The 21495-nt window shown below is 34.1% G+C and overlaps 1 protein-coding gene across 1 annotated transcript; it reads left to right on the forward strand.

Moving 5' to 3' along the window:
• The first annotated feature begins 1527 nt into the window (after positions 1-1527).
• LOC112814294 (translationally-controlled tumor protein-like) lies at positions 1528-4190 on the forward strand. The gene is made up of 2 exons (XM_073894261.1): positions 1528-1546; positions 3787-4190. Exons 1-2 carry the CDS (start codon positions 1528-1530, stop codon positions 4188-4190), a joined length of 423 nt encoding a protein of 140 aa, XP_073750362.1.
• The last annotated feature ends 17305 nt before the right edge of the window (positions 4191-21495 follow it).

The raw sequence follows: 21495 nt of genomic DNA on the forward strand, positions 1-21495 counted from the left end.
GCTTCCATAAATATTTTTTGCCTGTCTTCTGGTGCACATTTGAATCCCAGGTGTAGATTTTTTAGATCACAATGATTGAATAGGTTCAACTTTAGTAGAAATGGAGAATTTTCCAAAGTGAATTCCAACTTTTTTTCTTTTGGAAACTTGCTGGACAATATCTACTAAGGCTGAATATATGACTGCCTATGACTGAGCAGTGCTACCCCTAAATATATACTCAATACATACAGAATGCACGATTTTTTTAGTTTCAGGTGTACAAGAGAGTGATTCAGCAATTCCATACATAACTCAGTGCTCATCATGATAAGTGTACTCTTTAATCCCCATCACCTGATAACAGTATTTTAAATAGGATGTTCCCAAAACCAAAACGACTTTCCAAATTAACACCATCTGATTTTAATGTAAACTTCTTAGAAGTGGCACAGTTCTGAAGTTAGCCAAACACTCTTCTTAGAAATGACATTAGGCTGGTTCTTGTTTACTAAAGAATAAAATTGTGTGATAAAAAGAAAATTAGTCAAGAACTACTTACAATGATCTAGCCACAAGCTGATGAAATGTGCCAACCCATTTCTAAAATGTAAGCAATTTTTAAATATTTCTGGCCAATAACAGCATTTAAACATCATAGTTTCATTAGACAAGATAACTATTTGCGCTGTAGTCAATTTTATATTTTTCTAACTTGATTACAAATCCTTATCATATTCTTCTTGGATTTCATTACTTAATTTGTTATTAGGTTAAGGTTGGCTAAATAAAATAAGTTTGAATATATGTATATAAATCACTTTTATATATCATATATATCAAGGCAATTAATATTACATATAAGTTGAGAATGTCTCTAGGAATTTTATCTTCAAAGTTATTTACATTTTATCTTTTAACATCCAATCTTATTATGCAAAACAAATTAACTACCAAAGCAATCTTCTGTATTATGAAATCTCTTGCTTTCAAACTGCAACTATGCCATTCTAACCTTTTTTATGTGAAAACATATTGTAGTCTAGATTGCTGTATGAATATCTGTATTCTCCTGTGACTATGTCTGATGATACTAAGCATTTAGATGAGAAAAATGTTTAGTCTAAAAACTGGGATTAATAAATATCCAATTGTTGGCATTGTAGAAATGAAGCATCTAGATTATTGAATTTTTGCATTTTAAGTGAATCCATATGTATTTACTCGAAGTCTTAGGTTCATGAGTTTGGAGAGTATAATGAATGCTTTAATAATAATAGCCTTACTGATATTTTATTAAAATATTATAAAGTTATTATAATATTATATGTTCCATTTAGATATATCATCATATTACATATAGGTGCATGGGTATTGTCTCATTTATATAGAATCAGTACACATCAGAATAAACATCTAACAAATGGACAATTTTTTTATTATAGTCTATGTTCTTTACATCACATTAGGTTCCTTAGAGTCATATGTAATTTAATGTTTGTAAGTGTTCTATGAGATACATATTTGAGTCTTAATTTTGCATATGAGATGATCAAAACTCATAGAGGTAAGATAACTTCCTTAATTTCCTAAAGCTTTAGTGAAACTGTATTTTGAAGTTTACTATATTTGACTTCAAAGTGCACTGTATCTCATTGTTCCAAGAGAATAAAATTGCATGAAAAAATGTGATTTCTATATAATTGAAGGGCACATTTTAATACTGAAGTATTCAATGTTTGTAAAATATATATTATACATTTCATTGCCCTAAACTGAACAATCAGAAGTATATATAAACATTCTTTGTTGTTTAAAATTCATGAAATGAGCTGGAAATCACAACCAAAAAGAAAAAAAGAAAAAAATCAGTCAGTGAAAACTAAACCAATAATTATACACATGACACAATAAATAAAGATATTAAAAATGTAACTAAAACTTTATACCATGTGTTTGAGAAGGAAGAAGAAAACATTAGCATTAACATAGAGAAATGGTGAATATAAAAAGACATATTCAATTTCTACAGAGGAAAAAACAATGTCTGTGATGGGAAATAAATTTTAGAGGATTAAGAGCAGATCAAACACTGCAGAAGAGATCAGTGAATTTGAAATATATAATAGAAATTATCCAAACTAAAATACTGAGAGAAAAAAACTGAAAAAAAAAAAGAACGGTGTATCAGTGCACTGTGGGAAGCATTCAGTGACCTAATCTTTCTGTAGTTAGGTCTCTGAAGGACAGGAGAGAAAGAAAAAATCAAAATAGTGACCCAGTATTTTTTCAAATTTGATGAAAGCAAATCCCAGGCAGAAGAAACATGAAGAAAATTCTACCAAGAAGAAAAACTGGAAGCTTTCCCACTAAGATTGGGAACAAAGAAAGGATGATCTCTTTCACCACTTTTATTCCACATTGTACTGGAAGTCTTAGCAATGCAATAGGACAAGAAAAGGAAATGAAAGTTATACTGATTAGGAAGGAGGAAATAAAACTGTCATTTTTCAAAAATGGCATAATTATGTAGACAACCCAAAAAATTCAACAAAAAACTCCTGCAACTAAAAAGCAATTTTAGCAAGGTTGGAGGATACAAGGTTAATATATAAAAGTCAATTACTTTTTTATATACCAGCAGTGAATAAGTGGAATTTGAAATTAAAAACGCAATACCATTTACACTAGCACCCCCAAAATAAAATACTTGTACCAATCTGAAAAAATATATACAAGATCTATATGAGGAAAGCTATAAAACTCTGATAAAAGAAATCACATAAATAAAGGAATGAAATAAATGGAGAGATAATCCATATTCATTGATAGGAAGATTCAATATTTTTAAGATCTCACTTTTTCCCAACTTGATCTACAGTGCAATATCAATCAAAATCTTAAGTTAATTTGTGGATATTGACAAAGTGAATCTAAAGTTTATATGGTAAATCAAAAGACCCAGAATATCCAACACAATACTGAAAAAGAACAAAGTCAGAGAACTTACACACCTGATTTCAAGATTTACTATAGAGCTACAGTGATCAAGACAGTATGGTATTGGCAAAAGAATAAACAAATCAATGGGACAGAATAAAGAGTGCAGAAATAGATTCACATAAATACGGTCAACTAGTCTCTGACAAAGAAGCAAAGGTAATACTATGGAGCAAAGAGTGTCTTCCAGCAAATTGTGCTAGAAAAACATATCCACGTGCAAAAAAAAAAAAAAAGAAGGAATTGAGATGCAGATCTTACACCCTACACAAAATTAACCATCAACCTAAGTGTAAAACATAAGATAATAAAACTCCTAGAAGATAACATAGGAGAAAGCCTAGGGACCTTGGATGGCAATGTTATTTTAGATACAATATTGAAAGCCCAACGCATAATCAATAAGCTTGACTAAATTAGTGAGTCAAAATCATACTTCTGCTCTGCAAAAATATAGTCAAGAAAATGAGAAGACAAGCCACAAACTGGGAAAAAATATTTCTAAGACATATAGCTGGTAAATGACTGTTATCCAAAAATACAAACACTTAATACTCAACAATAAAAAAAACAAAAACTCCAATTAAAAAATAGGCAAAAAATCTGAACAGATAACTTTTCCACCCACTAACCCCTCCCCCAGCATGCCTTCTGGCAGCATACCATTTACTTCCAGCTCTGGGCTCCTGCTAGGCTAGCACTACCATTGACTCTCTCTAGCCATTGTCATGATCATCTCCTGGGACCTCATCAGTCCCATGATGAGCTGGGTGGTTCCTGTGGGTGGAGTGGAATATGGCCAGTAAGACAGAGTAAACACTGTTGAGTCACTCATTGGTGAAAATGTCTTCGTTGAAAGCCCCAAGGGCAAAGGTACCCAAATCACAGTGATCACTGGAGTTGATATTGTCATGAACCATCACTTGCAAGAAACCAGATTCACAAAAGAAACCCACAGGAAGTACATCAAAGATTATATGAAATCAATCAAAGGCAAACTTAAAGAACAAAGACCAGAAAGAGTGAAACCTTTTATGACTGGGGCTACAGAACAAATCAAGCACATCTTCACTAATTCCAAAAACAACCAGTTCTTTATTGATAAAACCATGAATCCAGACGACATGGTTGTTATCTTGGACTACCACAAGGATGGCGCGACCCCATATGTGATTTACTTTAAGGCTGGTTTAGATGTGAAAAAATGTTAACACATTTGGCTACACTTTGGATATTATCCCGTGTTATCATAACTGACTGCTGCTTTTCATCCACACAACACCAGGACTTAGACAAAGGGACTGTTGTCATCTTGAGCTCTTCATTTATTTTGACCTTGATTTATTTGGAGCAGAGGCATTGTTTTTAAGAAAGCAAAAAAAACATGTCATGTAGGTTGTCAAAAAATAAAAAGCACTTAAATTCAAAACAACAATGAGATACAACTACACACCTATTAAAAAAACCAAAAAACTGGTAACACCAAATGCTAATGAGGATGTGAAATAATAGGCACTCTCATTTATTGCTGCTGGAAATGCAAAATGATTCAGCCACTTTGGAATAGTTTGGACTTTCTTACAAAACTAAATATGTTCTTACGATAAAATGCATCAGTTGTGTGTCTTAGTATTTACTCAAATGAATTGAAAACTTAATGTCCACACAAAATCCTGTGTATGGAAGTTTATAGCAACTTAATTCATAATTGCCAAAACTTGGAAGTAACCAAGACATCCTTCAGTAGGCGGACATATAAACGATGGTATATACAGACAATGGAATGTTATTCAGCACTAAAAAATGAGCTATTGGGGTGCCTGGGTGGCTCAGTCAGTTAAGTGTCTGCCTTCGGCTCAGGTCATGATCTCAGGGTCCTGCGATCGGCCCCGCATAGAGCCCCCTGCTCAGTAAGGAGTCTGCTTCTCCCTCTGCCCCTCACCCTGCTCATGCTCTCTTGCTCTCTCTCAAATAAATAAATAAATACTTAAAAAGTGCTATCAAGCCAGGAAAAGATATGGAGGAAACTTAAATGCATCTTACAAAGTGAAAGAAACCAACCTGAAAAGGTTACATATTGTATGATTCCAAATGTATGATATTCTGGAATACACAAAACTATGGAGACAGTAGAAGGATCAGTAGTTGCCAGAATTTACCTTATGGAGGATGCAGAGGAAAAGAGACAGTGCACAGAGACTTTTTAGGACTTAGGACAGTGAAACTACTCTGTATGATATCATAATGGTGGATGCATGCCATTATACATTGGTCAAAAGCCATAGAAAATACAACACCAAGAGTGAACTCTAATGTAAATTATGAACTCTGGGTGATAATAATCTGTCAATATAGGTTTATTAATTATAACAAATATATGAACACATGCAGGATGTTGTTAGTGAGGTTGTCTATCTATGAGGGGAGGGGATGTAGAGAAAATCTCTGTAACTTTCCATTTTTTTTGTGAACCTAAAGCCACTTTAAAAATTGCTGTAAGGGGGCTCCTGTGTGGCTCAGTCAGTGGAGTGACCGGCTGTGGATTTCAGCTCAGGTGGTGATCTCATGGGTCATTAGATGGAGCCCCACCTGGGGCTCCACACTCAGTGAGAAGTCTGCTTGAGATTCTCTCTCCCTCTGCCCATCCTTCCCCACACTCTCACTCTCTCTCTAAAATAAAGAAAATAAATCTTTTAAAAAATTGTTCTAAAAAATAAAGTCTTTTTTTAAAAAAGATAAATAGAATAAAATCATATTTAGTTATAAGGTGCTGCATTTGACCCAGATATTTGTATCTATAAGAACTCCTTGATAGAATTATCTGTTCTATATTTTAATGTCAAAAGAAGTCTTGTTTGGGATTGTTTTTGTTTTTTTAAATAAACTCTACCTGTGGCTTCAAAAAATTGTACCAAGGTACATCATAATCAAATCAGCATTCAATGAGAAAGAGATTTTGCACAAGGAAGAGATAAGCTATGAAAGCAAAGAGCTCCAAAGCTCTCCCTAAGGAAACTTACTGTATCAGGAACAGAGTATGAGCAAGTTCAAGATGAAAGGCACTCTGAAAGACAATCAAACAAAGAAAGTGACCCTCACAGTAGTTCAAATCCACATGAAAAATCAAAGAATGTGGGTAAATTTAGTTAGAAAGGACAGCATGTGCATGTTTCTCACTTTTTCTTCTTTTAATTTATTTTAAAAAGCAATTGTATAAAGCAATATGTATAAAATTATATTGTTGGGCCTATAATATATAAAATATAATAATATTTGACAATTAATGCACAGAGTAGGTGGGTGGGAACAGAATTATATAGGAGTAAGAAAAGACACTAGATGAATCCATAAGAACAAATAAAGAGAATCCACAAGAATAAATGAAAAGAACCAGGAATGGTAAATAGGAAAGTTATTATAACAAACAATAAATACATGCTCTTTCTTCTTCTCCCAGCATCTTTAAAAGGAATAATTATATAAAGTAAAAATTATAACAATGTACTGTTGGGCTTTCACTACACATAAACTGGTATTAATTTAGTATAAATCTGAAGTAGATTCTGATAAGATATATATGATAAGGCCTAGAGCAACCACTAAGACAATAACACAAAACGTATAGGAAAAAAATTATTTAGTAAGGGACAGGTGGGGCTGGGTAGGGAGAGATAGATAGGGGGCTATGTAATCAGGCTCACAGAAATCCCAAAAATGTGTAGGTATGGGGAAACCAGAGATAAGGGAACAAACCAGAACACCCTGCCCTAGGCGTGTGGAGGGCTGTCTTTTTTATAATAATCACCTGCGTCCAACAAAGAATAACCAGACCCTAAATAGGAAGTAAGGCATTGAAGGTGTTATCACTAGTCCTTGCTCAGTGGTGATAGCAATAGAGATGTTAAAAGGATTTAAGTTCCCTGGTCAGCTTTCTATAAAAGACCAACCCTAAAGGCTCTCAGCAGCAACTCTGTCAGGACCCCTCTCACTCTCGGAGCTTTTTCGGTATCTTCACTTAATAAAGTTCTATTTTACTCACTCTCCTTTGTCCACAAGATTCATTCTTCAACTCCATGAGACAAGAACCTAGCTCTCCTGCAACATTATTTAAAGAATTAAAATGTTAAACCAGAAAATATTTACTTTATACAAAAGAGAGCAATAAAAGAGGAACAGAAGAACAAAAAAGTATGAGATACAAAAAAAAAAAAAAACAAAAAGAAAAATGTCACACAAGATCCAACTACATCAATAATAACATAAAGGGGGGAGTGGATTAAACAATCCAAACAAAAAGCAATGGTTGGCAGACTGTGAATCACAGATGTGTACCTCTGAAACAAATAATACAAATAAATGTTAAAGAAAAGATAGTAGGAAGGGAAAAATGAAGGGGGAGGAAATCAGAGGGGAGACGAACCATGAAAGACTATGGACTCTGAGAAACAAACTGAGGGTTCTAGAGGGGAGAGGGGTGGGGGGATGGGTTAGCCTGGTGATGGGTATTAAAGAGGGCACGTACTGAATGGAGCACTGGGTGTTATACGCAAACTATGAATCATGGAACACTACATCAAAAACTAATGATGTAATGTATGGTGATAAACATAACATAAAAAATAAAATAAAATAAATAAAAAATAAAAAAAAAAAACAAGATCTGGGGCATCCGGGTGGCTCAGTCAGTTAAGCATCTGTCTTCACTCAGGTCATAAGCTCGAGGTCCCGGGATGGAGTCCCACATCAGGCTCCCTGCTCAGTGGGGAGTCTGCTTCTTCTCCTTCTGCCCCTCTCCCTCTCTTGTGCTCTTTCTCTTTCTCTCTCTCTCTCAAATAAATAAATAAAATCTTTAAAAAAAAAAGATCTAACTCAGCATGAGACAGGCACACTTTAGATTCAAAGATACACATAGGTTTAAAGGAAAATAATGGAAAAAGAAATATGCAAACAGCAGCCATGACAGAGCTGGAGTTCTATACCAGCATCAGACAAAATAGCCTTTGAAACAAAGAGGTTATTAGAGATAAAGAAAGATATTTTATAATGACAAAAGGGTCAATTCATCAAGGTTATTTAAGAATTCTAAACACATTTGTACATAACAACCAAATCTCAAAATACATGAAGCAAATATTGACAGAACTTAAGGGGAAAACTGACAATTCAATAGTAATAGTTGAAGATATTAATATCTCACTTTCAGTAATGGCTAGAACAACTAGACAAAGGGGTAATGAGGAACTGGAAGACTTAACACTATAAACTTAACACTAGACCTAACACACATCATTAGAACAATCTACTCAGCAACTGAAAAATACATATTCTTCTGAAGTACATATGAAACATTCTCCAGGATAGATCATAGGTTAGGCCATAAAACAACCTTCAATGGATGTAAAATTATTAAAATCATTAAAAAGATTAAAATGTTTTCTGAACACAATGGAAAAAATTCTAAATCAATAACGAAGAAATTTAGAAAATTCACAAATATGTGGAAATTAAATAACATATTCCTTAGTATCCAATGTGTCTAAATAAGAAATCACCATGGAAATTAGAAAATATTTTAAGATGAAAATAAAGATACAACAAACCAAAATTACAAGAATGCCACCAAATCAGTGTTTAGAAAGAAATTTATAGTTCTAAACACCTATATTAAAAAAGAAGAAAAATCTCGATTTAATATCTTATTCTTTCACCTTAAAGCAATGAAAAGAACAACCTAAACTAATCAAGCAGATGGGAAGAATTACAAAAACTAGAGCAGACATTAGTAGAATAAAGAATAGAAAAATGAGAGCAAAAATCAATAACATTAAAACTTCATTCTTTGAAGAGATCAAAAAATTTGATAAAACTTTAGCTAGACTGATTAGAACAAGAGAGAAGACCCAAATTGCTAAAATCAAGTACGAAAGAAGGGCTTCACTTTTGTGCTTTCCAGAACACCATCAAGAAGGTGGAAAGATGATACACAGAATAGAATTTATAAATCATGTATCTATTAAGGGACCTTTATCTAGATATATAAAGAGCACTTGCAACTCAATAACAAAAAGACAACTCAATATAGAAATGCACAAACGATCTAAATAAATCCAAAGAAGATACATAAATCCAAAGAGATCTCCAAAGAAGATAGATAAATGGCCAATCAGCACATGAAAAGAAGCTCAATATTATTAGCCAGTGGGGAAATGCAAATCAAAACACAATGAGATACCACTTTGTACCTACTAGGAGAGCTACAATCAAAAAGACTGACAAAAACGAGTGTTGGCAAGGATGTGGAGAAATTCAAATGCTTATACATTGTTTGTAGAAATGAAAAATGATATAGTCACTGTGGAAAACAGGCTGTTCCTCAAAAGGGTACAAAAAGAAGTGCCATATTACCAAGCAATCCACTCCTAAGTATTTACCCAACAAAATCATATAGTACACAAAACCTTTATGATCACAGCATTATTCATAAAAGCCAAAATATGGAAAGAACTTAAATGTCCCTCAACTGATAAATGGATAAATAAATATAATATATCCATATAATAGAATATTGTTTGGTATTAAAAAGGAATCAAGTACTGATACATGCCACAGTATGGATAAACCTTGAAAATATTATGGTAAGTAAAGAAGCCAATCACAAAAGACCACATACTGTATGATTCCATTTATATGAAATGAAATGTATAAAATTTATATGCAATGTCCCAAATGGGCAAATCTATAGGGATAGAAAATACTTTAGTGGTTGCCTAGGACTGAGGAGTTAGAGGAAAGGGGCTGGAAAAAAAATGTGGGGAAAGTTTAACGGGCTTGGGGTATGTTATGAGGGTGACGAGATATTTTCAAATTGATTGTGATGATGGTTACCGAACTGTGGATATATTAATAACTTAATTGTACACTCTAAATGGATGAATGATATGGTGAGAATTATATATCAATAAAGGTGTTAAGAAGATGAAGAAAGAGGAGAAAGTAGAGGAGGTGGCTCAGTAGGTTATCATGTTTAATGCTTAACTATGTATAGAATATCTATGGACTCCCTAAATTATGAAAGTTTCTAACTAGGGCATGTAATTCACATCAGTCTTCTTGACAACAGCTTCCATGGATAGATCAAAATAAGTCATATTCAATTAGGGAACTTGTAGGGGACAAGAAATATATTAAATTTTTCTCAGATAATCCTACTAAGAAGTTGATTGGCTATCTCAGCAGACTCTTTCCATTGGGAAACCATTTCAACTTGATCCTGTGACATGATCAAAGATCCTGGCTGTGCCCACAAAATACTTGAATTCACTGATGCATGGTCTTTGGTTTATATCACTGTTGGTTTATATCACAACAAAATCTGGTACCTGAAAAGAGGTCATTTTTGTTGAGAAAGGGCAATGAATACAACAGTCATAATCTCTGATTTGTTGATAAAAACCAAAGATAGATACCTTTCTTAATGAGAAGAAAAAAAAAATGCTCTGGTTATATAATAATGTGATTTCTATGAGTTTCCAATCATTAATATTACTTATAAAAAAATTAACTCGGTTGTCCCTTATGTAACAGTCTCTTAAACCTTAGCCATCTAGAGGAAAGTTTTTTGAAGTAGTTTTATGCATTGCTAGTTTCAAGTAGGATTCACAAAAATGTGAAATTGATCACTTTATTCGAATTAGAACACAGAATTCGGATGGGATTGGTTTTTATTGGAAGGAAATTGAGCTTTGAAAAACTGAGGATACCAGAAATGTCAATGACCATATAATCTGTGTAGAAATGTGACTTCAGAGAACATGCGTTAGTATGTTCTTAGTAAACTCCGCTGAATTCCCCATTTAAAACGCAACTCTTTCTTCCTTGGTGAGATACCTCTCAAATAACTTGCTCAGAAGCCACCAAGGCACTTCCTAACACATGAGCAGATGTTATTTGTGAAGCTTAATTGCTAAGTTGACAAAATAAGCAAACAGTTCCATCCTTTCTAATTAGCCTTTTCTTATTCTGAAAAATTAATTTTTCATTTAATGCCACAGTATATGTGGTTCTCATTCTGAATGTTTAGTAGAGCCTCAAAACAAAAGGACTCTTCCACCTTTGAACACTGAGCCTAAATGTTGATCTGGTAAACAGTCTGCTAGGTATCCCTCAAAGATAAATAGAATTATAATTTCTTGGGAGTTAGTAGCTCCTAAGAATCTCTTTTGAATTCCATATTTTGTGCTTAAAGGAATAACCACAATGTGATTCATTTTCCCCCCTCTTCCAGCATATGAATGTAAGGAAGTTCATACAGGCAAATGACTAGGCTTAGTTTTCAAGTGAAAGAAGATACTCTATTTTTAAAAAAACATTATGAAGTAGACAAGAAAGAATATTATCTTCAAACTCAGTATAAAGGAGGGATTGGATAAATCTCTAAAATTATTTGATGTGGCATCAGCACTCCTCAAATGAGAAACAATACAATCAGGCTGTTCTTATCCTCCAACACCCTTATTAACTACCAAATCTCTGGCCTTAGGAGTTGACTACTCAATATTTTGTGTCTCATTAGCGCCACCTGCTGAGTGTTGCTCACACTTCATAAATCTCAGTTATGAATCAACTGCTTGTAAACACATAAAGAACAAAATCAAAATAACAAAAGAATAACAATAGAATAATTATATCTCCAGCATTTTCTTTTCATCTGTGCTATTTGAGTATAGGTGCAATAACCAGAGCAGTGACTGTCAGGTCAGAAAAGGAATTAGCTTTGAATTTTATTTATATAACTATGATACTTAATTTGATTTATAGAGGTTTTGCCTTGGCAAAAGCAAATATTATTAAGCTAAAGCTGCCTTACCCATGCCATGAATTTATAATATAAATTATATGAAATAATGCATGCAAAAAATCTTTGCAAACCACAAAACATTAACAATGTAAAACATTCTATACAATTTAACCCATAATGGAATGGCATTTTCAGTTTTATTTTAATTTTTTTCAAAAATTTTTAAAATTCCATAGCTGAATTTATGATCCAAGCTAGGCTACTACTTTAGGTTCAGTTGATTTAAGCATTTGGAGAGGTTGAAATATTTCATTTCACTGAAAAGAGATTTCCTACATTTGATGGTTTGGAACCCCTTTCTTCTATCTTGCCACTTCTAAAAACAAAAGTAAAGGGGTTAGTCTTAGAGCCTAAAGTCATATTTATTTTTCAGTTCTGAAAATGCATTGAATCTCACACACTGAGATTCTGTATGCATAAGAAGACTTCATTATCAAAAATGGAGGTGGTAATTCAAACTTCTGATTTTGTGCAACTACTGAGTCATGAAGCACATGAAGAACTTACTGAGTTCATTGACTTTTGACTGTTGGTGAGTTTTATGAAATAGAATGATTTCTTGCAAGAAAAGTTCCTCTCACAAACTTTAGTTGTTTTACCATCTACCTGTGGATCATGTCTGAAGTAATAAAATAATAATAAAAAACAAAACAATATAAAATAGTAATTAATAAAATAAAAATGAAATAATACCATATATTTGATTAAATGCATTCATTACATTCATTTTTTTCAACTATATACATAGTACAGGTAGAACACCAGGACTGAGGAATCAAACAATGCTAATGTTGCTTATTTTCTTATCTACAGTATCCAATTATATAACAAGCAGCCAACAGAATTTGGAAGCATCTAAATACCTCTAAACATTCAAATATTTGTCATTTTTGCCTGAATTGTCAATTTGTACTTGAATGTTTCCTTTTCACATGGAGGTTTTCATATTTCATAAATATAAACATAGCCCAAATATTGAAGTCACTTACACTCTCCAAATGCAAATATATGAATGCTTAACAGATACCTTCCTTTGGCCCAATTCCCTCCTACATTCACATCTTCCTGGCTTTCCCTCTGGATCCCCCAGAGGTTTCTCAGCATGAGGAGCCCAATTATGAAATAGGAAATTTCCACTCAAAGCCAATACACACAGATACAAAGAGCTCTGGAGAGGTTAAAAGACTGATATGAATTTGGTCCACCTAATATTACCTGCAGCAATACTGCCAGAGAAGACAAGAATTTGAATGAGCCTAGGTTAGAAAAATAAATTACTTTGTCGCCTTGAAGGCAATCCCCATGGGTCAAGGTTAAGGTCTTTTTCTTTGGTGTTGTATGGAGAATCATCTCTATTGCTGTTTTTTCCAGATAACTAGGTGGTTTTGACATTTTTGTGGTCAGTAATCTGATATTTTTTCACAAATTGTCTTTCAGAAAATGGAAAGTGTTCTCATTAGTTGAGTGAGAATGTTTGATCATACTAACAAATGTCTTTCTCAAAATGTATCATAACTTTAAATAGAGGTCAGGGTATTAATAAGACTACTACCGTCCTCATATTTATTTTCTGTCTCTGGTCTTGTATTTCTGTATGTATTGAGCTAATGTCAACAGCAGGAGAAAAGAACATCTTGGTTCAAGAAATGTAGTCTTGCTAATATTTATTTAGGAAGTACTGATCTGATAAAGATCATCAGTAAACATTCCAGTCAAAACAACAAAAATGCATTTGTGTCTACAAATATATTTAATTTCCATACCTGAAACTTTACTTCAAGGAGAAAAACAGCTAGCCCTGAAACTAAAGATGGTAGCATAAAACATAGTAATTATAAAGGTCATTACAATTTACTGATTAGGGTTTATATGCCAAATATCCAGCTAGACAATCTACGTTCATTATCTTACATATTAGTCTTAGCAACGGTATGAATTTCATACTATTATCCCCATTTTCCAGGGAAGAAAACTAAATCTAGAGAGGTGAAATAATATACCCAAGGTCAGCCAGCTAGACGGTGGCAGAAAAGATAACTGAAGTCTGGTGAATCTCTTTTCATTAAGCCCTGCATTTTGGCGAAGAGCTCCATCTGCATGGATTAAGAGGTACTTTTTCCTACTTCACTTAGAGTCATAGTCTGCTCACCGGTTTTTCTAATTTGTTCAAAGATGTTAAGTGGCCTAGTATTAGCCCTGTGCATTGCCAAATGTTTTGAAAATTCAGAGAGAAAATTTGCTGTTAGTTCAGTTGATCAGGGATGGAATCATTGACATAAGAAATTTAAATTTAGCCCCCTAAATGGGTAGGACTTTAGTGGGGAAAATAAACAGTATGGAGGGAAAATAAAATAGGGTGTTTTGGAAAATGCAAAGGATCTACATATGGAAAAGAAATAAGGCACATTTGAGGTATAGGAGATAGTCTGAAGTGGCTGAAGCATAGATTTTTCTAGAAGAATGGGAGAACAGAGTGAAAAAGGCCAACTTGTGGAATATTCAAAATGCTAAATTAAGGTGTGTAGTCTATGGTCATTAAAATTTGGGAAGTAAAGATGATTTTGGAGGGAAACAACAAAACCATATATAGAACAATTACTCCAGCTTTGGGTGTAGAAGCGTTTGAGCAGGTAATATAGAGAAGAAGACAGTCTCAAACTATTAATACCAGACCTGAACTGCACTAGTAGAAGTAGAGGAACAGAAGAGGAGAGATATTCAATGACTAGAAAGCCATTCTTGTTCTTTCTATGAATGCTTTTTTTCTTTTTTAAGTTCTTAGTTCTAATATTTGGCATCAAATTAAAACACTGAGCTCTTTTGGAATTTGACATATGGGTAATGGCTGTGAAAAATTATCCAAAGACCTTGAATTGTGATTTCACAGAAATGTTAAATCAAAGAAAGAACTTCAATACCCATTGCTCTCTGCAGTATCTTAATCTCACAAAAAAATACACTTATCCAAACACATATGCCCACATCTACACAAAAATTTATCTTCAGCCTAAAATTATTACAAGAAGTACATAGAATATTTGGCTCCAAGGGGGTATGAAGAATTATTAAAATCTTTATGGATACCAAGAACTTCAAGGATTTCTATACTTAGAGCCTTTTATAAAGGACTCAAGGATAAATTACTGGAACCATGCATTCACTAACAGTCTTGAAACCCTAATAGGTTGTTGATGCTTCTGATTCTGACAAATCAGCCATCAATAGAAGGTCTCTATAGCATATCTGTGATACCATTCAATTCCAAATTGCTCTGTCTACTGACCCCAGGGAATACACCCCAGCAAGGTCTTGCTTTTTCACAAGATCTTTTGTGCCTTTGATAACTGATGAGCAATTTTCCACTGGGTGCTATTGAGACATTCTTTTATTTTCTTACCCATTTAAGTTTCCATTCATAATTCAGTGTTACATATTTTTAACAGATCTGTTGGCACAAAATCATCTTTCAGCTTATTACTGTAAATTTTAACTGTTGTTAGCCAAATAACCCATAATTATTTTCTTTGTCCTTAATACCTTAATATAATTGCTTTTAATAAATTAACTTCTAACATTATCATGATTAATATTATTAGAAACCTGCTACCTGACCCAAAATAAGAAGTCCCATATTAATTTTACAGATAAAAAGTGCTATTAGAAATTTGCGGCACACAACTCATCTTAAGCTATTTGTATCTCAATAACAAACAATAAAAAATGGGATTGGTTTCCATTCACTGGAGTGTCCAAAAATCCTTGTGATGACAAGTTCATTAGATATTCACAGGATCTTTTAATACCTTGAAAAGTTTAAACCCCTAACATATAAAGCTGGAAAAATCACTCCTTCTGAAACTATCAGAGAATATGCGATGGTTTTAGTTCATATGACTCATAAAACTGAACTAATTATAGTTAGTAGCATATTAATAATGTCATCTCACGTATGGTTTCATATTTTACTAGCTCCAGTACATTTCCATCCCAAGATCTATATTAACATTTTAAAGATAAATTAGCACATTCCAATACTTAATAAGTAGGAATTCATAGAAAAATGGCCATTAAATTTTCTTTATAAAAAGAAGCAAAGGTGGTTTACATATTAGGTGTTCAAAACAGAGAAAGGCATTAATCAGCTTGCAAAAGCTAAATTTGTCTCAAGCTCATTATTATTCAAAGCAATGAATTTTCCCTGGTAACATGTCACAAAGGGAATAAAATGGAAATTCTAATGATAGCCCAGCAATTTAGCACAGGGTTTTAATTCAGTAATCTGGAATTTGTGCACATAAGACTGAATATATGCATTGAAGTTTGATTCTATAAGCATTTCATAAATTAAAGGAATGCTATGTATTTCAAAAATACAAAATATGATTCAACATATACTAAAATTAAGCAGCAGCTAGAATACACCTTACCAAACATAGAATCATTAATTTTTCCCACACTAAAGCTTATGACAAAAGTATTGACAATTTCTCAGTATGTCCAACATTGAAAAATTACAACAAATTGATGACTTATGGGACTTATGTTGATGAAAATTGAAGTGAAATCAAGGACAAGCACCAACAAAGAGTAGTACTAAGCATGAGTTTTTGAGTTTGACTCTATAGCAAATGATTTTACAAAAACCATTTGATGTCAGGCATGTACCTCCCTACAGATACCTGGTTCACAAAAAATAAAAAAATAAAACTTGGCATGCACAAATTTAATAATTCAGTATTTTTTAGAAAGATGAAAATAACCCTCCAACTAATAAATCTAAAGCATCCAGCTACAGTGCCATAATGCTCACTAACTCTTTTACCATTTAAATAACTTGAAATCACATGAAAACTTGAACAAGTTGAAAGGCTATGCTAATACACCCATATTTGTAGTCATCACTAGAATATTAATCATGGGAACATAGCCAATCCTGATGCCAAAGTTTTTCATTTGCCAATGGCAATTTGTGGTAACTTCAAGATAAGAGCCCTCCCAAATCACGTTTATAAGATGCAGGTTATTTCATAATGAAGAAGCTATTCATTGAGAAATTACCATAATATCCCTTCAGGTTTATCTAGGAATCGCTCTTAGGAGAAATGCCTATGTTCTAAAGATCTTTGGGGATATAATGACTATTTTAAAAGTGTCAGGGGGCCTAGAAGCCTTTGGGAAGTTAATGCGAATTTGACAGCCAAAAAAATATTCCATGTTCTGGCACAGCTGAAGGACAAACACCTAGGCTGCCTCCAGCGCTTTTTTTTTTTTTTTTTTTTTTTTAAATGTCAGGGGACTAGTTGTTCTAACTACTGCCTCCCCTTCTACATTTCCTCCATATACTTCCTTCCTTTTTAAGGTCAGGTGCATCAGGCTTGAGATGTATTCAGGAACACAGGTTCAGTTTAAAACGATAAAACATTTCCATGTTCATTTGGGTGGCACAATGTTGTAGTTAAGAATCACAGGGAAGGGAGGCATAGGAACCCATCTGAGCAGTTATACAATAACCCTTGCTGTCAAGACACCCAATTCAGACGCCTATGTCAGGTCTCAGAGAGCGCCAGAGCAATGGGTTTTTCTGCATTGAGAATACAGTACCCTCTCATTTGTGTGTGTTTCACACTCATGTTCCCCAAGTGTCTTAGGAACAAATTATGAGATGACAATGTGTATGCAGGAGGTTTATTGAAGAATGCTTTTAAGAATTGACCCCAGAAAGAAATGAGGAAGGCAGGACGGAGCAGATGAAGAAACTCCTGCAAAGCGGTTACACCTGAAGGTTCCATCATCCCAAAAGCTGGGATGCCCTTCAGAGTTGTTCTGAAATAGAATGGGAGCAGTTTCTGGCTACGTGTCACCCTCTGGGAAGGAACACTTGCTCAGGTGAGACATTTCCCTGCAGCAGAGGGCTATGCTCAGCGAAGGATGTAACTGGTCCCTGTCAGCAGCCAATATTCCTAGCAGCAGGGGTGGTATGTAGAGAAAGCACCATAGCCTTTGTCACATCAGAAAGGGAGATGTGATTCATCTAAATAAGAAGACCTCATCAGGCTCAGCCTTCTGAATCAAGCCAGTTCATGGAGGGCTTTGGCTGGTGCCCTAAGAGCTGGTCCAGTCAGTTGCAACCAAGTTAATTGGTCTGCTTTCATCCAAATGGTAAAGCGCCAAGAATTTCCAAAGATTCTAGCATGGGTGGGTCCTTAAAGGACTGCAGACTCATCTTCAGTACAACAAATGAACAACTTCTCAAAAACAATCAAATCAACAACACAATAATGTTTTATGTTAATTTGGTACTTACAGTGCTAGATATTATGTTAAATACATAATCTATCACCCCATGAGGTGGATATTATTATTATTTTTTGTTATAGATGGGAAATTGAAACCCAGGAAAAAAAGCAGAAATGTATCCAATATGACACAACTGATCAGTCACAGAAATTGAAATGAAGCATTTCAGACTCCTTCATTCTAAGCAACTGTACTAAATTATCAACACAGCCTGACTTACTGCTGACCCTATACTACTTGAAACTTGGATAGAATTCTGTTGACTTCTTAATTTTAAGTGTAAAGTAAGATCTACTGAATTACAAATAGTGCAAAATTGAAATTATATTTGCTCAGCGATCCCATGATCTTTACCCTTCAGAATATTATTGAGAATGATGAAACTAGTTTTAAAGGCTTTTGTGTTATGGTAGAAATAGAATGATACAAATTGGATGGGATTTTTTTTTTCTGTCTTCTGCTTTAAACAACTAGAAAACTGGACCAAAAAAAGTAGCAATCGTTGTAAAATTTGGGGCAGCCATTGGAAAACAAGCAGCACAGTACTGAAGTCACTGAGAAGAGAGAAATGAACCAGGCAAGCTCAGACTGCATGAGCTTATTCCCTAGAAGCAGCTCAGCTCAACCCCCTACCACACCCCCCCAGTTCAGGAAGTGGAAATCCTAACATTGCTCAGTGGCCTCACTGAATCGAGGCATCAGAAGTCAGTGTTTGAAGAGACAAAATGGCTAGAATTTAGAGGGCAGAGTATTATAGAGCCAGGAGCTAAACAGAGAACTCTAGAGATAAGAGGGAGTCCATTTGAGGCTTTGACTGAGTGCAGATCTGCTCACATAGAAGAAACTTCCCAAGGTCAGAGAAAACCACCCATAAAGATTTGAAGTGCAAACTGGGTTGAGAATAGTTTGTGTTTCCTCAGCCAGCGTGGAAAGACTTTGTAATGCAATGTATATCCTATAGAATACACAGGATACATACATACTTCTTTAGTTGTGAGCCTAGATTTGCCTGACTACAAGCTAATCTAAACCCGTCTTAACATGCTGAAATCACGCCTGAAGGTATCCAACTGACTCGAGTAATCTACCTGCATGTCAGGACAAATTCTAATATCACTGAAAGGAAATCAACAAAATACAGCAACCAACAAAATGTCAGCAATTCAGTTAAAAATGACTAGGCATACAAAAAACAGGAACATATAATTCATAATGAGGAAAAATTGATCAGTAGAATAGACAAAAAAGAGAACAATTATTAAAATATACCCCATCTACCTTTAAAATGGTAGAGAAAAATATTACATGATGATTGAGAAATGGAAGATTAAAAAAAAAAAACAACAACACATTCAACTTGTAGAGCAGGATTGGCCCTAGAAAGGTTGGCAAACTTTTTTCTTAAGCAGCCAGATGGTAAATATTTTAGGTTTATGGGCCTTATGACCTCTGTTGCAACTACTCTGACCTTGTAGCACAAAAGCAACCACAGACAATACATAAATGAATGGGCATGGCTATGTTGCAATAAAACCTTATTTTACAAAAGGGGTGGCTGATCCATGGGCTACAGTCCACTGACCTTTGTCCTAGAGATAAATATACAATATCACAGACGAAAAATGCCCTGACTAGGACTAACTTCAGAGAGACCCTGTAGAAGAAAATATCAGTGACATTAACATAAGAACTATTCACAATGAGAAGAAACATTTAGAGAGAGGATCGGGTACCATATAAAGCACTCCAGCATCTATGTAATTGGAGTTCCAGAATAAGAGGGGAAAGGACAGAAAGATATTTGAAGAAATAATGGCTGATTTTTCTCCCCAAATTTGTTGAAAACAAATCCACAGAACCAGAGAGCTCAACAAATCCCAGCAGTTGAGGAAAATGAGGCTTTGTGTTGTTAGCTAATTTTCCTGCGGCATTTTCATCACAAGCTGTGATTCAAATCTATGTTTGCTGATTCAAGAACCCACGTTTTGACCTATTTGGTGTATGTCCTCTCAAGTTTGACACAATGAGTCTAGTATCCATAATAAGAGCAAAAATAGTATTTATTGAGAAATCAACTAACTAGTGTCAGGCATTATGCTAGATATTACCTCATATATTCTCTCATTTAATCACAGCATCTACTGGGTAAGAGTTATTTTCCCCACTTTACAATTAGAAAAACTAAAATTTGCAGAGTTAACACAGAATGTTTAAATAACAACCCTAATGGTAGAAAAAGACACAAATTCAGGTCTTCTGGATTTATAGACTCTTTTCCCCTGTGGGACTTGGCTGTATGGATGAAACATCTGAAAAAGAAATAAGGCATATATGTTATATAACTAGAAACTGTGCAATATAGGCATATTGGAAATATGAAATGTACAAACTCATTGATGAAGATGAAAAATGCAGCCTTCAATTTAACCATTAGGTCAAGCAATTATGGTAACATACAAATTACTCACAGTAAATCTCACAGCAAGTACAATAGCTCCAACTATGGTTAAAAGACTTAGGATTATAAAACCATACAATTGTGAAATTATTGACAGATTGCGGAATCCAGTCTATTCCTTTTGGAGAAACGGAAATGCAACCCAAGAAGTTAAATCATTTGCCTAAAATAACATGATTAGTTATTGACCCTTTCTGCTAAGGCATCCCCAGTTCCATTCCAGAGAATAGAAATCATTCATGCAGAAAGACAAACCCAGTTTTGGCAGGTCAGAGATTTCAGTGAGATGTAAATTGGTTAAGGATTGTGATTTATGAATTAAGGCAGCTGTCCAGACTGCCTTATCTCAGCTGTCCTTCTGTGAAATCTACTACTGGGTGTACCTAAATTGATCTCTATTTCATCCCATTCAACAGTCGTTGGATATCTCATGAGGAGGAGAGTAAATTACTGTAACACAATGCAAAACTCAGAATCAAAGGATGCTAGAGAGGAAACTTAGATTATTTCTCCTTGTTTGCCAGATGTAAAATAAGCCGAGATAGTTTGTGACCATACTCTGAAGGATTAACTATAAATCATGCTTTATTTTAAGCAAATTATCAGCATGATAAATGTCAATCACAGATATTTATACCTTCATACACACATATATGTACACACAAGCACATATGCTCTACTATAAACCCAATGAAGGCAGGGGCTATATTATTCTCACACATTCCTAACAATGTACATAGCAGCTAATCTTGTAGGTACATAATATGTACTGGAAAATGAAAAAAATGAAGGTGAATAAGCACAAACATGTAAAAAAGCATAGCTCTAAAACAATACCTATCACTAGGTTTAAAGTATTAATTTAGAACAGATTGCAAATAGTAATAATGAAAAAATATTTATG

Source organism: Callorhinus ursinus, unplaced genomic scaffold, assembly GCF_003265705.2.
Source record: "Callorhinus ursinus isolate GAN/ISIS: 27379988/994484 unplaced genomic scaffold, GSC_fseal_2.0 scaffold6, whole genome shotgun sequence".
Lineage (NCBI taxonomy): Eukaryota > Metazoa > Chordata > Mammalia > Carnivora > Otariidae > Callorhinus > Callorhinus ursinus.